The 18,259-nt window shown below is 37.2% G+C and overlaps 1 protein-coding gene across 1 annotated transcript in view; it reads left to right on the top strand.

Moving 5' to 3' along the window:
• The window catches only part of THSD7A (thrombospondin type 1 domain containing 7A), a 300,728-nt gene that overhangs the window by 222,741 nt on the left and 59,728 nt on the right, over positions 1 to 18,259 (top strand). The window contains exons 11-14 of the mRNA XM_075082924.1: positions 7,358 to 7,592; positions 10,666 to 10,781; positions 13,234 to 13,366; positions 16,179 to 16,282. Of these exons, the coding sequence (XP_074939025.1) occupies positions 7,358 to 7,592; positions 10,666 to 10,781; positions 13,234 to 13,366; positions 16,179 to 16,282 (588 nt within the window). The remainder of the gene's footprint in view (positions 1 to 7,357; positions 7,593 to 10,665; positions 10,782 to 13,233; positions 13,367 to 16,178; positions 16,283 to 18,259) is intronic.

Genomic DNA, 18,259 nt, shown 5'->3' with positions numbered 1-18,259 from the left:
TCAAACTTTTCCCTGAAAGGGACCTTTGCTACCAGTGTAAGAGGCAATTAGAACTATACTCCTTTTAGTCGGTGATTCAAATAATAAATTACTTATATGGATCTATATCAAAATTACTTATATGGATCTATATCACAAAGTAGAAATGCTCTTAAAATTACAAACAAAATTATTTTTGTGTTGTCCCTTTTATTTTATAGTGTGTCAAATGGACATTTAACATCCTGACAAGCATGCCACAGAACTGGAAACCTAAATTACTCCAGAAAATGATTCTGCTTTTCTATGCTGCTTTCTAAAAAGCACCCCTTTTATTCTGACTTTGGCACTTAACACATCTTAGGATAATTTACAAGGCTGTAGATGCAGCAAAGCAGTTAAGCATAAGCTGGATTTTAGGTGTATGAATTTTATTTATGTCTATTGCCCAATGATCAGAACCAGCACTGGATGACCACAAAGATTGGCAGATCTCAAACCACACAGGCAGTAGTGAAGAGATCGCTAAACTACTGCCGAGAAAGCCAACTCATTACCTAGATGTTGTTGTGCTTCAGCTTTGCTCGAACCCTGGCCTCTTCACCACTGTTCCAAGATGAGGTTATTCTGTGCTTTTTTTAAGGATACAATCTGGTATGTCTACCTAGCTTATAGCAATTCACTCACATCTTGGTCAGATATTTTCAACACCCTGCTCCTTTGCACTCTGTACAAACGCCAGAGAATAAAATATATAAACAAATAAAAGAACCTTCCAAGGCTTAGAATACCATTACAAGTCTAACTGGAAGGTACTTTTCACCTTTTCTTGTATTATATTCAAAAAGTATCAGTTTAGATTTTATTTTTTATGCTTCACTGAAATTAGAGTTATTGTCATCTTTCTCCTCAAAGGTATCTTATGCCTTTTAGTCATCTGCTGCGTGACAAATAACTGAATGACTTTTCACCTCGAGAATTGCATGACAGAGATCAGCAGTGTTGCCAAAATGTAAAACACTGATTGTGTAGTTGGTGCTGGGAGGTCATTTTATGTTCTGGGGCACAGACTATATTCATATATCTGAAAGTCTGTATTCTGCTGAAATAAAAAGCAAGCTCAACATGAACCTTTTTTAGGAAACATGCAGTTCTCAGTTCTGTTCAGAGCTTATAAAAAATGCACATTACTGTTGCTGAAAATTCTGTAAATGTTGTGTAACTAAAAATCCCATCTCATAAATGTAAGACCAATAATTCCATTTACACATTAAAACTGAGTTCTGAAAATAGCTATCAGTTCTGTTCCGGTGAACAAGTGTTCCCTTTTGGATTTTTGAACTTTTCCTTGAACTGTGGGTATGAGAGACAGACCAGGTTCGGTAAGCCATTTCATAGTAATTCCTGTATAACATAGCCATGATATTGGAGAGTTTTTATTCAGAACACAATAGAACAAATATATATATGTACATAAACATATAAAATTCCTACAATATCAGGATTGGACATTAACTAATGAAAGAATGTGCGTCTGTTGCCAATCTATGAATAAGGCTAGAGTTGGCTTCTAAGACGACATAAGGAGTCCAAGTTTATCACTGTGAGTCCTCGATTACATGCATCCTTTTGCCTAGTCATAGAGAATTCAGTCTAAAAGCCCAGCAAGAACAAAGCATTGCAGGCATTGCATACACAAGGAATATTGCAGTCCCTCAAAGTGTCTGAAGTGCTAAATTCTTGTTCATTGGGGTACTTAACCATGAACACCCCATTGAAATTTTTGCGGGTCTGTAAATACATTTGAAATAGGTTTTTTTATCTGGATCTCAGATGGCTTCTTATCGAAGTATTGTCTGTGATTGTTCAGTTTCGCTCCTCTCTGAAATAAAAAATACTGTATTCTGTCATTTTGCTTCTTAATATTGGCAGATGAATTTCAGTGATAGAGCTATGTCATTTCACACTTAAGGCCTTATTTTCCTTCTTAATTCCCAGCTAAGCTGCTGAATTGGTTTGAAGAAACCACCAAATTAGCATAACTGGCCACCAGGAAACAGGCACAGTATAATCTATTTTCCTGGATGAGTTAGAATAGGAATAATTCAGTAGTATTATAATAATTCCTTGGTGGCAAGAATAGCTTTACAGGAAAAAATTGAAGCCATATGTAGATTACAGTAGTGACAAAGTTTCCTGACAAGCTCTGGAATATGACTGCCCCTCCAGCACCACACTGAGTTCTGCTCGAGCCAGGAGCTGACCTCAGCCATATGCCCTCTCATCAGCATTTCATCATTCAGAACAACACCTCTTCCACATGGTCAAGCCATACGCTGCAGAGCCTCAAGCACCGTGTGGTTATGCACATCTGGGATAGGCTTATTTACTTACATTCACTGGAGAGACAGAGAGGGGTCTCTTTCCTCAGGATAAAGACTTTCTGTGGTTTGTGAGATGACTTCATGTGGAAACTGGTGTCACAATAACCATTTTTGATATCTTTTCTGAGATCATTGTCCTCAGCTTGAAGGTTTGAAAGGTGAAGTGATTTATAAATTTGCTTGTCTGTGAGCCTGCCTATAGTGGTAGCTCATTTGTGTCAGTGTCAAATACATCTTCATGGTACAGTAAGAAGCCTAGGAAAGTCATTGTCTCAAAATTGAAAATGACAGCAGAGGACATAATGATGTTACTGGATACACCATATAGTTGTCCTGCATAAGTCTAGTAAAGGCATCGTATATAGCTCAGACTATCTCTGCTGAATGTAGGGTTTGTCTATTTTTGTTTTCTGTTTAATATTTCTTTTAATTTTTTATTTCCTGCTTACGATAAATCTTACATAATTAGTGATACCCACTAAGACTACTTTACATAGGCCATGACCTGGGACTAAAATGTACTAAATGAGTCTTAATTTTTTAGTAAATAGTAGATATGCAGATTGATTCTGTATTGATTATACACTGCCATTGATTGACACTGCGGAATCAGTGTCATACAGCATAACACTAATATTGTGGATACATTCCAAGTTTTATCAGTAGTAAATGACTGATATGCATTTTGGAAAACCAAAGATTAAAAAAATATCCCACAAGTCAAATACAAAGAAGAAAATAATCTGATTAAGAAATTTAATTTAATTAAATGAGAGTGAAAGACAATTTTGTTTGAAATATTCTCATAGGGCAGGGCTGCATATGGATGGCAGTGCCTTACTGTGGCTACTGTGTGTTCATAGATTAGCAAAATATAATGTCAGAAGGACTATTTAGTGTGACATCATATATCACAGACTATTAAACATCACTGAGTTAGTATAGCATATCAGTTGTCCAGCTCACCAGGTATTCTGTTTGACAGGGGCTGATAGCTCATACTTCTCATATATTTGCAAGATTGATTTACTGAACGTGTAAGGAATAGCTGGATCAAAGGGGTTTCTTCTTAACTCTAGGCAAATTATGGTTGATATGCTTTAAAGTTTTATTCCTGTTAAAATTCCAGCGCACTTTGACTTCATAGTTGCAAAAGAACAGTTATACTTAGGGCTTTTTAATGTGTTTGCTCTTCTTACACTTATTCAGTTTGTTTGCTTTTAAATTTTATATTTTCCTGGCTTGGTAATTAAATCTGAAAGCATAGAACTGAGTAATTGTTTTCCTGGCTTATTCACTAAAGCATCAGTTTTGGAGAAGACAGGGATTTTCCTGAGTTTTAACTGATTTCAGCTGAAACAGGAATAAAAAGCCCCACTTAATTTTGGAACTGGGGAACCTGAATTTTCAGGCTAGACTTGCAAAGTGACCTGCCACCTGCGTGTGAAGGTGAGCCAGGGAAGAGAACATTACTGTGCTTCCCGTTTTGCTCAGGAGCCCCCTCAGTTCAAATTTCTGCCTGGAGTGTGAGGTCTGGGATTCAAATCCTATCTGAGAAAGGACTTGAGGACAGACTTCTCATCTCCCATGGGTGCACCCTAACTCCTGTCCTGTTGTGTATTATAGGACAAGGGTGACTGGTTTGTATAACTGATATGCACCAGGTGAGGAAGTGTGAATGTTTGTAGAACTGGAACAGATCTGCACCCACAGGGCAGTCTTCGTTCATATGTTAATGGTGTGCACGTAGTGATCATGTCCGTCATTCCTAAGGCAAAGAAATGAGTAATACCTCACTCTCTAGATTAAAGAGGCACTTCAGTCACATCTGTTTTCTCAAACTTTAGGATTATTCTAGCTGTTTTGAAATTCATATATAGAATTATATGCATTTGTAAAATTAGTGATATCAAAATTATTAATTAAAATTATCCTAAATACTTTAAAAAATGTTAATAATTTTGAAATTGGAAGTTATCATGACAGTGTCACAAAAAAAAGACTTATAAAATCCAATCCTTGAATATCCTAGAGTGAGATGTCTTACCCATTAACAGCTCCAAATCTGGCAGAAAAGCAACCTAAGCATATCACAATTCTGTAAAAGCATTAAAGGAAACTACCTTCATATCTCTGCTGTTTGATGAGGAATAGGCAAAGTCCCTCTGTAAAGCTAGCCTTTCATTTCCAAGTGTGCTTTGCTTAAGTATCCAAAACCAAAAAGAAATGCATCAGCTCCACCTGTTTTTTGTACCTTGAAATGAATATTTTTACTACTGCCAAGCAGTTATTTACAGTCATCTAATCATATATTATGTGAAAGATATTTAGTATTGTATGTCCCTTCTTCATGTATTCTGATAAAATCAAACATCTATATTTTTTTCTGTGATACTCATTAATTTTTATATTCCTGTCAAACCTCTCCTTATTTGGTGAAATGCTCTTGAAGTTGAGCAGCCCTGATCTTGTTACTCCTGTGCAGGTGTTATAAAGGGCATCTCTGACTGCCAGTTTTCCAACCCCTTCTGCTTTTTCTGTACCTATTTTAATTTGAGGGAGCACAAGGGAGCGCTGTTTACCTGGAGAGAATGACACACTGATTTTTAAATAAATAGTATATTTTTTAGTATTACAAAAGTTTAGTACTAGTGATAGTCGTTTCGTATTTCAGTCATATTATTTCCACATCGTGTTGATTCTTTACATAGTTTTTTTAACTACTGGTTTCATCTGAACAGAACTGGATTCCTACTGAGCTGTAAACATTCATGCCCCAATGTTTTTCATTTACAAGTCAATGTCACTCATTTTTTCCCTGAATATACCTTCCTGCATAGCTGTCAAAACTGAATCTAAATTGTCACTTTATTCTCAAATGCCTTAGGAACCGGTGGTTATGGCATCCATTCCTGGGGTAACATTTCTTCTCACACCCCCCCCCCCTTTAATTTATGGATTTGCTTAAATATTTCACTTGTGTTTCTTCTTGAGCTAACATCAGATGTAAAGAAATAATTTAGTAACCTTCCTTATCTCCTCTAATTCTCCTTTTTTGAACCCTTGTACTGGGGGAAAATGTCTAAACTCCTTCTCATGCGGATCAGTTTTCTCTCCCATGCCAAATAATTTGTGACTTTACTATCTTGGATTTTTTTTCCTTTTTTAAAATACATTCACTTTCCTAATTTCCTTGCTTATATTCCTATCTCCTGCTGTTAGCTGGAAGATATTTTTTTTCCTGAAGGAAGCTGATTGAATATCTTTTTGAAACTTATTACATAACCATAATTTCATTTTACCATTTGATTTTTTAATGTCCTTTTTAAAGAAAATGCATGTGACACATTTTGTCTTGGTGCCATGCATATTAACATGTATTTAAAGCAAATCTGATAGACTTGAGTTGCATCCATTCTGAGCCAGAACCAATTTCCTTTCAGTCATTGTTTCATTACATTCACATATTCTTAGGTTTTTCTAATTGCCTTTTGCAAAACCTAAGATTAGGTCATCTTTGGCATGACATCTCAGTTAATATGTTTACTGTTTCTTGGTTCCATCAATATTTTTAGCCCAAAGTCAGAATTTAAAATTATCTCTATGGAAACAATTTGAGAATTTGGATTTTGTCCTGTGGTTTCACTAGAACGGCCCTTTCCTCACGTTTGCTGCAGATCTAGATGTTCCACAAAAGCAACTTGTGGTATAAAGTATTTTCACCACTTGTGACACTTGACTGACCTGTGTTGGGGTACTTGAAGTATCCATTGTTTCTTTGATTACATTTAGTGGTTTGTTTAATTTGTCTCAACAATGTGTGCTTAAAACCCCTTCCCTCCTGCACCTCTGTAGGGCCAGAGGTCAATCTAAGTTCAGCGGTGGGATAGAAAGGCTAATATGCTCTCTGATATGTTCTTGGTGTGAGCGTATATTTTCCTTTTCAGTGAAAAGCAGGTATAGTTCATCTGTAGTAATTAATAAAAAGCTTCTCTTTCAGTTACCTTTCTCACTGTCCTTGTCTTTTAGAAAAGAGTAAAATGTTACTTAGATTTCTCCTAGCTTTCTGTCATCTGGAGTTAGGAGTCCTATTGTTCCTATGTAGGCCATGAATGTTGAAATTAATTCTTAAATCTAGATCCTGTATGTCTAGTAACACCAGAGCAGGCATGCTGCCTACTCACAGGGCTAGACATCTAGTAGCCTCTGGTCAAGTCTGGTAGGAAAGACCTCCTCTTTACTCATGGAGGATTGGGAGGACAGATTAGTTTTGAAGTGCTTGAATGTAAGAAACTGAACGTACTATCTGAAACTAGACACAACAAAGGTAGCATTATCTGAGCTTTTCTTCACAACTATTGACACATGAATGAATTTTAATCTTTACCTGCAATAGCCTTTATTATCTCAATCTGGACCTGAAATTGCCAGCTGTGCCATCCTCTCTGGTAATTACGTAAAATGGATAAATATCCACTGGGAGCTAGGACAAGAGCTCCAAAAATCTTTTTAATTGATCTGTGAATTAGACATAAACAGTGGTCTCTACATATGCATAACTAGAATATTTAACCATTTCTTCTGCCTAGAGCCTTCATACCTCCTCATGGGATCCCTTCCAGTCTCTTTTAGAGTACCCCAAAATATAAAGGCTGTACATTAGTCCAAGCACATTAATGTGTTGAAGAAGTTATGCTTATCTTGGCATCCTTATTGTACACATTTACATTTACTGTCCATGTACATGCTGTTCTGTGTAGTCTGTTGGCTGAAGTTTGTCAAAGTCCATACTGGGCATATGAAGAGGAGGAAAAAAAGAACATTTCTTTCATGTGATCAAAGTGACAGTATACAACTAATAACATTTCAAAGTGTTGGTTTGGTTTTTTGTGTTTTTGTGGTTGTTGTTTTTTTTTTCATTTGGATTATTTATTTTAATAAAACACTTTATTAACTTCCACTGCATGAACTTTTGCCCTGTTTTATTGTTCCAGGAGGAATACAGTGCCCAAATAGTAGTGCCCTACAGGAAACGCGCAGCTGTAACGAACACTCTTGCACTGTGTATCATTGGCAGACCGGCCCATGGGGACAGTGCATAGAGGATACGTCTGTCTCTGCTTTCAACTCCTCTGCCAGCTGGAACGGGGAGGCCACCTGTTCCGTGGGGATGCAGACAAGAAAGGTCATCTGTGTGAGGGTCAACGTGGGACAAGTGGGCCCAAAAAAGTAAAGATCTTAAAAAATATCTTCATTCTGTAGTTATCTTTGGATTTTACTGCTCTGTATTTATATCGCAAATGACTGCATGCAAAGACAGAAAGACCCCCATATTTGTGTTCTTATGAAGGAACAATTAATCTTTTAAAAATACAAAACTGAAGCTACAGAAGGATGAGAAAATGTCTTTCTCACTATTGATTGTATGGGTGATATTTACAGTGGTGATTTTGCCGACAGCTGACTGCTAAATCCAGTTGGCTCCTTGCCATCACCAGGAGGAGTTGAGACAGAGGTCTTGAGGCATGTGTGCTGTGTGCAGTGCAGCACCATTTCGAAGATCCTTGTGGGACCTCCAAACAAGGAGTGCGCTATATGGATTAGTGCAGTTCCATGAAAAAATACTGTTTGGGATCTAAATAAAGGACAACCCATGTAAGTGCATCTTCTCAGAAGCAGGTTGAGGAGGTCGAGTATAGTACAACTCTGACGGCATTAGTTTGAACAGTAGTTTGACAACCTTTGCAAGGTTTTTTCCCCCCAATATACATGTTTTTCTAAAAGATCCCTTTGGACCAATGGTTTAATTTTGCAGTTTAATATATGACCAGGGTTAAATACAGATTAGCTGCTAGTAAAATGCATTTGATAATATCTTCATATAGTTTGGCAGTCTGTAAATATATCCCGCCGAGAACAGATTCAAAGCTGGAATAGCTGATATCAGAGGTTGTTCAGAAAGTTCATGAGGCAGCTATTCTCACACTAAATATTTGCACAGTTCCTGCCATTTGTTCCTTTATTTAGGAGTAGACTTATTCCTAATTTACTTTAAATGGAAATATGGGGAATAATGCCAGCACATTCAGTAATCTAAATTGTTGTATATCTGCATTAACTTGCTCTTCTATTCAGTCAATATACCGTTACATCTTTTATTTGGTACTCATTTTACACTTAAAAAAACCCTCTAATGATTTATCTTCCTTTTTAAATCTGCTGTTAACGTGTCTGCCTTTGATTTGACCTTAAACTTTTGGGAGAAGGGATGTTTTATTGTGTTGTAAATGAATCCTGTGAAATGAGAAAAGAAGTCTTGGTTGATCCTTCAAATTGTTATATTAAAATCACTGAATCGTTTTTAAAGAACCGGACATTTAACACGAAAATGTAAATAGGAACCTTGTTTTAAACTCCCCTTAATAAAAAGGATTACTCTGGTATGATACAATCAATATTATTGGCCTTATCTACCTCACAAGTTACAGACTTCAGCTTGTATCTCTTCTGTTTAATTTGACCTTGAGTAAGGACTGCAAAAAAAATCAATACCTTGCTTTAAGCCACATATACTAAGTACAAACAATATAAAAGATAGAAATGGTGTTCTAATTGAACTAATTGCCTTGCCCAAGGATCTGAAGAGGAATAGTAATGTTCAGTGCTACTGAAAGATGAAGTTCTCAGTGAAACAGTGAATGTGTATAATTCAGACTGGTTTGTATGCTTACAATTTCTGTTGTTCCTTAAGGAAAAAGCCAATGTTCAATACTTTTCAGAAGCATTTTGAATTTTAACCTAGAGAAAATTTCTGAAAGTGTAGTCAATGTATATGATTGGTCACAGATGTTTTTTTAACGTGTACCTGACCATATATAATATACCCGTGCATACATAATCTGATTTTATGAATCACATAGAAACAAGGCACAATTTGACTTAAAAATGTAGAGAGTTTATGGAGAGGTGATGGAGATTTATGTTGCTATAGCTATAATATTTCATGGTCTTTCACACTGGTATTTTAGGGGAGAAAAGAGAAAGAGTGGAGATGTCTTTATAAGGGAGCACCAAGAAATTGGTGCGGGTTCACAGTAAAGGATCATACTCTGAGAATTTTATGTGTATTAACAGGAAAATGCAGACAGAACCAACTGAAATCTTGAACCTGCAAGTGGTACTGATGAACATATTCCTGGGAAGCTGCAGCTCAACTTTTCTTCTCCTTTCCCCCTGCTTGTCCTCCCACAGTGACACAGGCGTAGTTTTCCATTGACCATGGAGACAACATTTTCTTGGTAGCTCATCATTAGACTTGCTTGTGCTCCCTTCAGCCTGGCAAGAAAGATGCCTCACACAAGCGAAGTTTCCCCAGCTGATCCAATTCAAATATGAAATTGGTCTCTCATCTCTCTGGTCCAAGATACCCAGCAGCCACAAGAGGAAAAGCTAGTCATAGCAACATTTTTCTGCAATGAGCCAAAAAATTCTAAAATATAGATGTGAAGTTTTTCTTATCTCTTTATGTAATCCACTGTCAGTCCACATTCTGTGCACTTTTAGGGCAATATTCATTTTGAAATTACTTTAAAGATTTGCAGTACTTCTGCAAGAGTTACTGCATCATTTTGAAAACAAGTATTGCAGCATAGAGTGTTGTTTGTCCTTGATGAAATAATAGGAACACAGAATGGGGGAAAATCACTTGGGTTAATGAATCCCATATGTGGCAGTCCAGCAGTCCCTTTTATATGCTGATCAAGCCTCTTCCTAAAACAAGGAAGGCTTTCTGTCCTTTCTGACAGTCTTTCACAGTCTCATCGATCTGGCAGTTTCAAACCCTCTTCTGGGTTCTGTCATAATCATGGCCAGATTATACCTATTTGTTCCTGCGTTAGCAAAGTTATTTATTTTAAATATGCCTCCTTCCAGAGTTTATGTTTCTGGTAAATTTATGAAGAGCTAAAAATGTATTTTGCTAAGCTAAACTATATGGCTTTTTTCATAATAATTTGGAAGCTTGAGAATAACACTGAAAAGGCAGAGTCTGAAATGGCGAGTGAGGAATCATGGGGTTTTTTTAGTTAAATCCCCAGGTGTAGAATGCACCAGTTTTGGCTTGCTTCCACCAGCTATATTTAAATTCTAACAGTTTTTATTTCTGAGCTCAATCCTGGTGAATTCTGGGCAACTAACACTCCCCATGTGTGCCTGCAGGCATTCAATACCTCTCATGATTCACCACTTCACTGCAGAATGATTGTTTATTTGATAATGCTTCTTTTTCGGGTTTTTTTTTCAGATGCCCTGAGAGCCTCCGACCAGAAACAGTGAGGCCTTGTCTGCTTCCCTGTAGGAAGGACTGTATTGTGACTCCATTCAGTGACTGGACATTGTGTCCTTCTTCATGTCAAGAAGGTAATTTTATCCATTGTGTGCTAGTAGACAGTTTTTTAAGAAAAAAAAGAGAGAGACTAACAATCACTTTTGGCAGAATACTTATACACATCTCTTTCTGCCTGAGGACATGTAATAGCCGGTAGAGCAGCTGCAAAGAGGATGTAGTGTTTTTTGCTGAATAGAATAGTTCTTTCTATACATTTTCTATAAGCATTTTTGGTTTGTTTTTTTTTCCCATTTTGCCTACTTTTATGTTGCAAACTCCCATTTGCATCTTCCACTGATAAAGAGATAACTAGTCACAGAGCAGACACATATCTCTTAGTGTAACACCAAAACACATACTTGTACAATTACAGAAACTGTATTTGAAGAGAGAGAGAGATATATATATGTGATTATGTATATAATTTTTGCAAAACTCTTTTTCTTTTTCTTGTTCTGGTTTATTCTACCCCAATGAAAACTGAAGGAAAGTTAATAAAAATCAGCAGATTTTAAGTTGATATTAATGGTCTTAAACATACATTGTAATATGATTTTAATACACTTGGCAAAGCTCTTAAAAACAGTGCAGGTCTCCCTTGAATTTTTATTAGATTGAAATCGTACATAAAGTTGAAGTGGCAACTGGTTTAATACTGCCCATGTTTTTCTGCCTTATCTCTTTCTCTCTTTTAAGCTTAACAGGAGGTATTTTTATAATATGTACTATTACAGATAGAGTCTATAATTTCCCAAGTTCCACAGGGTGCTAATCCCTGTGTGGGTTGTGGCGATTACTGACAGCAACCATATTATCAGAATGTAAGATATTGTTACATCAAATATAGGCACCTCAAATGTCATGGCCAATTCTTTATGCTTTATAACGGACACAAGCATAAAGTCGTTTTTGCAGTAATTCCTATTAGTGCTTTGTGCATTCTAAGAAATAAAAAAGGGGCTAGGAAGATTAAATCTAAAACCTTTGAAAAAGAACAGAGAAGACCATTGAATCTGAACCTATGAAATAGTTATTAATTATTAAATATTGTGCTATTTTACAGCAATACTAATGGTTCTTTCTGAAATAATTTTGTTCGGGCAGATCATCTTGGACAAAAATGCCATCCTCTTCTGTTCTTATTTCCATGGGTTTTAAGAAAGGTCTCGGTGCAATGAACATATCTTCACAAATATTGACTACAAACTAGGATGCATGCTGCTAAAAACAATATATTTGTGAACCAATACAGGCCTTTTGTCTATTTAGTGAGTCAAACTCTTTTTATACTACATAAAAAAGAATTCTATTTCATGGCTTTTACCCATTTGTGTCAGCAAGCTGGTCAGCAGCTTTGCTGGGCTGCACGTCTGTCTTGCCCCTTGTGCCAGCTCCTGGCATCTCCTGGAGATGATTGACTCAGGAGTGGAGGGTATCCTCTGCATTGAAAAGCAGCCAGGTGGTGGAGAGCCACCGCCGGGATTCTCCTACCGCTTACTCCTAATTACAATTTTTTGGCCATGATCCAGCACGCTTCTGTGTTCAGACAAGCTGCAGCTGCTGTAATAACCCACCCAAAGCTGATATCAACCCAGTCAGCCAAGTAAGTGTCTGTGCTACAGCTCTCTGGGAAAGAAAAAAAAAAAAAAAAAAGAAGAAGAAGAAGGAGAAGAAATCCAAGATTTTTACCGAGGGGTATTTGTGTATTAGGTATTGCTATGGAATTAATATAAATTTGTGATTTTTCACTTATTTTTTTTCCTGAAGAACTGATATCTAAAGATGACGAATAAAAATTCCTGCAGGAACTATTTATACTTTATCATTAATAATGAATGACTAAAATAATTAAAAACTGTAAACTGTAAATTAATTCCAGAGTGGGAAATAAAACTTCACATTTAAATGTAAAGCATGCTCTTCTGGAATATTTTTTGTGGATCTAGATAGGGTAATGCTAGTCCCAGGTGGGAAACAAGGTTATAAGGAACAGAATTAAAGCCTGGCCTGGAGAGAACCAAGATTGTAAATTAAATTTGTTATATTCCTGGCTGCAGGGATAAGCAAAAGGCAAGCAGATTTTCTGATTGAGTCATTTACTGAATGGAAAAGCTGTGAAATGTAATAATTTCTTTCCATTAATTCTGTTTCTGGTTTTGTATGCAAATGATTAGGGCAAATTTACACTTTGAAACTGTAAAGTGTAGCAGCAAACTGAGCTGGTTTAATTTTTGTTCACTTGAACTATGTGTTCAATTCAGCTCTATATTCATTTGTTCAGTATTGCTACTGTTTCTTTCTGTGTAGTTCTGATTCCTGGCCTTTATCTGAAATTAAAGTGTTTTATCTATTGGCCTTAATTTTCTGCTTATGGACAAAATAACATGTCACTGTAATAGCAATCGACTCAGAAACCTATTTTCCCCCTAACTACTGTCATCCCTATGTAGTAGCAGGAGAAACAAGCTCTTCTACTCTTTGCAGGGGGTGTCACAGTAAAGAAGCAGTCCCGTCACCGAGTCATCATCCAGCTCCCCGCCAACGGTGGTCGTGAGTGCCCAGACTCCTTATTCGAGGAAAAGGAGTGTGAAGCTTCTCCCATCTGCCATAGCTACAGGTAGTCTAAATCAACAAGAGACAGCTCAGACATGATTTTTCAACTCATACTACCTCAAAAGCTTGTGGAATTCTACTTCTTAAGAAAAATAGGATGCATAGCTAAATCAAGGTTGCAAAACAGACATGTAGACTCAGTTGGGCCCATAGTGAATCACTAGTTCACTTTGTTCCACTTTCTTTGCAGGAGCACTGCAGCTACTAAGAATTACTTTCCAGATTAAATCTTTCTTAGCAACTATTTTGAAATTTTATACAATTAAAAAAATCTTCCTTTCTGAATGATCCAAAACACTGAAATGCAGCCTCATCTGTTTAGGAGAACTGAGTTCTGCTGCCACATTGTGCCATGCACTGTATCCTCCATCTTTCCATCCTTGTCAGCCCTGGGATAGCCCACGGTTGATATATCACCTGACATACAAAATTCTCTGTGTTGCCCAAATCTTCAACAGAGAATGATGAGGACTGTTCCAACAGGTGGGGATCTCTGCCATGACTGCTTAAGAAAATTTTCAGGCAATTTTGTAGTATCTGTCTGAGTGGCATGAGAAAGTCTAGATATATGGCAAGATCTGGCTGTTGATACAGACAAAGTTTAGAAAATTCTGATATGGTTGGTTGGATTTACTTGACAAAATAAAAAAATGAGGGTTTTTTTATGAATAGTAAATATGTTTGAATTGTAAGCCAATGTTCCGTTTCACCAGTGGCTAGAGAAGAACACTTGCTAGTTCCCATGAAGCCCCTTGCTTTTGCAGTGGTGCAAATAGAATTTAAGCTTATTTTAGCCAAAACAATTGACATTAAAGTAAAGTTTTGCTTTTATAATCTGGTAAGAGTTATCTTTGCAGATTCATTAGAAGGTCACACTATAACTGAAAGATATGAAAGGATGTAAAACAACATTGGGAAGCTATAAAAATCAGTACTCCAAACATTAGAGGAACTTTTTCTAGTCAATACCAGAGTCAGGGTTTTCTCTTTTACAATGCTGGCTCCTCCTTCAGTGTCAGATTTTACCTGAGCTAGTGCATGATGATATGCTGAGCAGAAGAGTTGCTAGGGAGTAGTAGATGAGGTGATTTAAATCTCATGACACAAACTAATACTAAAAACATTTTCTGTATATTTCCTTTAGCATCTTTCTGACCTATACACGTGCTATGACAGATGGACTCACACATTCAGCTTGGCTCGTGCCTTAGTTTAGATACTGGCCTGCAGAGGCAAGTTACAATGAAACCTGAGGTGCAAAACCATTGAGATCACTTTAAACATGAGAGCTGTTGATGGTTTGAGCTGTGGATGTAGCATTCTCCCCCCCCCCCCCAAAATCTGAGTAATTCAGGCAACTGTGGATTATTTCAGAGATGTGACAATAACCAGACTTGCTTGGATATGTTATATTTAAGGCCTAGGGTATTCTGCAGCACTAGAAGGGAACTTTGTAAAAGTTTTGTAGCAGTTCATCTTAATGATAGAATAATTTAAGCAGCACAATATTGCATTTCTTATAAAAGTTTTTTGCAAGTTCTTTTTGTATGTGTTTTATTTTGATGTGGTCTAGGCCCACATTCACATTGTGTTGGATCTCTTAGTTGGCTCCACCTTTGTAAGGTGCTGCCATTCAGCTACCCGAGACCCCAGGTGCTCTGGGATTTCTGGAGGCACCCTCACGGTCATTTAAACACTCTGTCCCAATGCTATTCTGTGGCTGGGGTCCATTTTTGCTTCTTATTTCTCCTTTTGGGATAGTGTTTGGAAGATGAAGCTTAGCAAAGGAAATTGTTTGCAGTGAAAGCCTCACCCTTGTAATCATATCATTTGAAATTTGAGAAAATAAAACAAAAAACCTAAGACTTTGCCTATCTGACCTCATCTGTGTCTGTAACTCCAAGACTTTTTTGTGCTTCAAGCAAGGCAGAATTGCTCCATTTGTTGTTGTGTTGCAAGGCATGCCTAAGGGAGAGAAGGAAAAGACCTGTGGAACAGGAAAGAAGAAAAAGAAATGCACTATCTATATGTGGCCGTTTTTACTGCCAAAAAAACACTCCCAATACAGTGTGAACCAGAAATCAACCCTGGAGTCTTATCTGTGGAGTGTATTTGGGAAACTTCAATGCATCTTTGCTTCACTGACATAGGTGGAAAAAAGAAAGGAAGAAAAAGTGAGAAAGAGAAGTTTTATTAGGGCATGCTAGTATTTAAAACTCATCCTTATTTGATGGGTCCATGTTAGTGTCACTTTGCTAAATCCACTTCTCAAATTTTACGTCATTTTGTTGACTGGTAAAATACTCTGGTCATGCTCAGTTATTAATCCATAGCAAATGAGTTCTTCTGTTAGATTGGTATTCAAGTAACATTATTTTTATTATTTTGTATAATATTCTTTTTTGAAATTTCTGTCTCACATCTTGTATAAGTGTGTTAGTGCTTTGTATTAAGGTATAATCCTTATATTGTGGTTTGTATTCACTGTATATTTGTTAGGTGGTGTTAATGTACGTTTGCCCTTTGAAAACCTTGAAAATATATCTGGTTTGCTTTCTCTTCCCTCCTCCACCTCCTCCTCCTTTCCCTGTGTTCTTAATGGCCTAATCCTAAAAGGAGCAACAAAGTTAACAGGAAAGAGGGAAAAGTTTAGGGTATTTTTACCGTTTTTGGTGAATTGGCTGTGACCTGTTAGTAGTAATAAGCAATAGCTTATGGTGGCTTCTAATACTATCTAGCGCTTGTGCTGCCTCAGTTTTGATTGCTACAAGCTTAGATGGTTTGTTTGAAGTTGATGGTTTCTCCCCTCGTTTCAGGTGGAAGACCCACAAGTGGCGCAGATGCCAGCTAGTGCCATGGTATGTACGCCAAGACAGTCCAGGAGCACATGAGACTTGTGGACCTGGGCTGCAAGCAAGAGGTTAGACCCTTTGTTTCTGTTATATATTCAACAGAAATCTATAGCTGCACTGGTGTGGTAAATGCCTAAAATTTTAGTCGTTATAACCTAACATTAATTTTATCTATCTTTATGTGCATCAGCGAAGGAAAATACTGAAGACTAGTATGGTAGGGTGCATCCTAACTGGCATTGGGCAAATGTTTTATTCATAAAATATCAGTATTAATTTATTTTTAAGTATAGGTACCACATTAGTGACTAATTTTATGGTATTGTTTGTTCAATTCATTTCACCATCCTTACCGAAGGCAAGTTTGCAGAGGTGTTTGTGGAAAGTATGTTTTCACAAAGAAGAAGAAAGAAAGGGTTGGGTGACTTTACACGCTGCTTCTTGTGAAAAAGGTTGTGTAAATTCACCTATGAAAATGTGACGTTTTTCACATGGCAAGGGTGTGAAGACGTGTTTATGGGTATATCCATTAGACCGAATATAAGACTTTTGCTCCCTGTGTTTGTTTGAAAATTTAGGATCAGAGAGCTCTACAATAATTTTGAGTTAGACACTCTGGAGGTCAAACTTTCTACCCAGAGCAGGGCCAGTTTCAAAGTTAGATCCCACCCAGACTACAGCAGTTTGCTTAGGGCCATGTCTCAGCCCAGGATGGAGATCCTACAGCCTCTCTGGGCATTTGCTCCAGTGCTTGTCTGGACTAGCAGAGTCTCTCTCTCTCTTCTCTATACCGTCAAATAAGCTAATTGTAGAGAGCAATGGGAGCATGAGAAATGCAGGACTTTGCATTTACACTGTTGAAGTTCAGTGCCAGCCCATTTCTTCAGGCTGTCAGGGTCCTCTGAATGGCAGCCCTACCCTCCAGGCAGGATTTGAGTGTTCTTCTCAAACTGGCCTTGCCCCCAAACTTGCTGAGGATGCTTTCTGTACAGGTTGTTAAAGATGCTAAACAGAATTGGCCTGGAATTAACTACTAAGGTGCAGTGCTTTTAACCAGCTGCAGGTTGGACTGCAAAACCAGTGACCCTTCAAGCCCAGTGATTCAGACATTTTTCCGCTATTTCCATTTGAAAACAAATAATTTTACCACCCCTATCCAGCTTTACTGTCACCTGTCTTGATAGAGAGTTTTGTGGAATTAACAGAACTGTGTATGGCTGGCTCTGTTAAGTATAGTCAGGAGATGGTTTTTTAGGTGCATTAAATAAAATCGGTACGAAAATAATTGCAGCTCCTACTTATTGTGTTACAGTAATTGAATTGCTTTGAACTGCTAGTCAACCCTGAATTCCAGGAAGGTTTTTTTCTTTTGCCTTTCCTGAGTGCAAACACCTATCCATTAAAACAATATTGGCTCAGCAGATTGTAGAATTCCTGAGCAAGGACACTGCTAACTGCAGAAGTGAAATATTCTGGTCATTAACTTCATTGCAGTATTAAAGGAGGTTATGGTGTACTGAAAAAAAAAAAAGTCATAGAGTAAATCTTAACCTAGTAACTCCTACCACTTACTCAGAAAGTGTTACAGGAGATCAATTTAGGGCTTACCACAAAATGAAACCTGAAGGTATTGCCTGCTAATACAGAAGACTTCTGGCTGTGGTAATTCTTTCAAAGGTCTATCACTAATGCAATCTATTTGTAGCAGCTCTGGAGGATACATTCAGATTACACACTGAGAAAATAAGATTTCTGTCTTTGACAGTAGGAGTTCAGGTAGAACAAAATATTGTCTTCTGTACTTGCATGGTAGTACCTAAATCACTTGTCTTTGCCTCAATGTCAGTTAATAAAGAAAGATAGCTGACTGTACTGCATGCAAGTTGGCTTTTATTATTCTTGTGCATGATGAGAGTTTCCTTTTTTTAAAGTGTAATTTCAATCATGTGCTACACACACAGGCAGAGTAATACATTATTTTGGAATTACTGGACGTGCAGTTTTCAAATCTGGTAAAATGGATTGGCAGAATTTTTCTGTGGTAC

The sequence above is a fragment of the Phalacrocorax aristotelis genome, chromosome 2, assembly GCF_949628215.1.
Source record: "Phalacrocorax aristotelis chromosome 2, bGulAri2.1, whole genome shotgun sequence".
Classification (NCBI taxonomy): Eukaryota; Metazoa; Chordata; class Aves; order Suliformes; family Phalacrocoracidae; genus Phalacrocorax; species Phalacrocorax aristotelis.
This window is presented reverse-complemented; position numbering and strand designations above follow the sequence as displayed.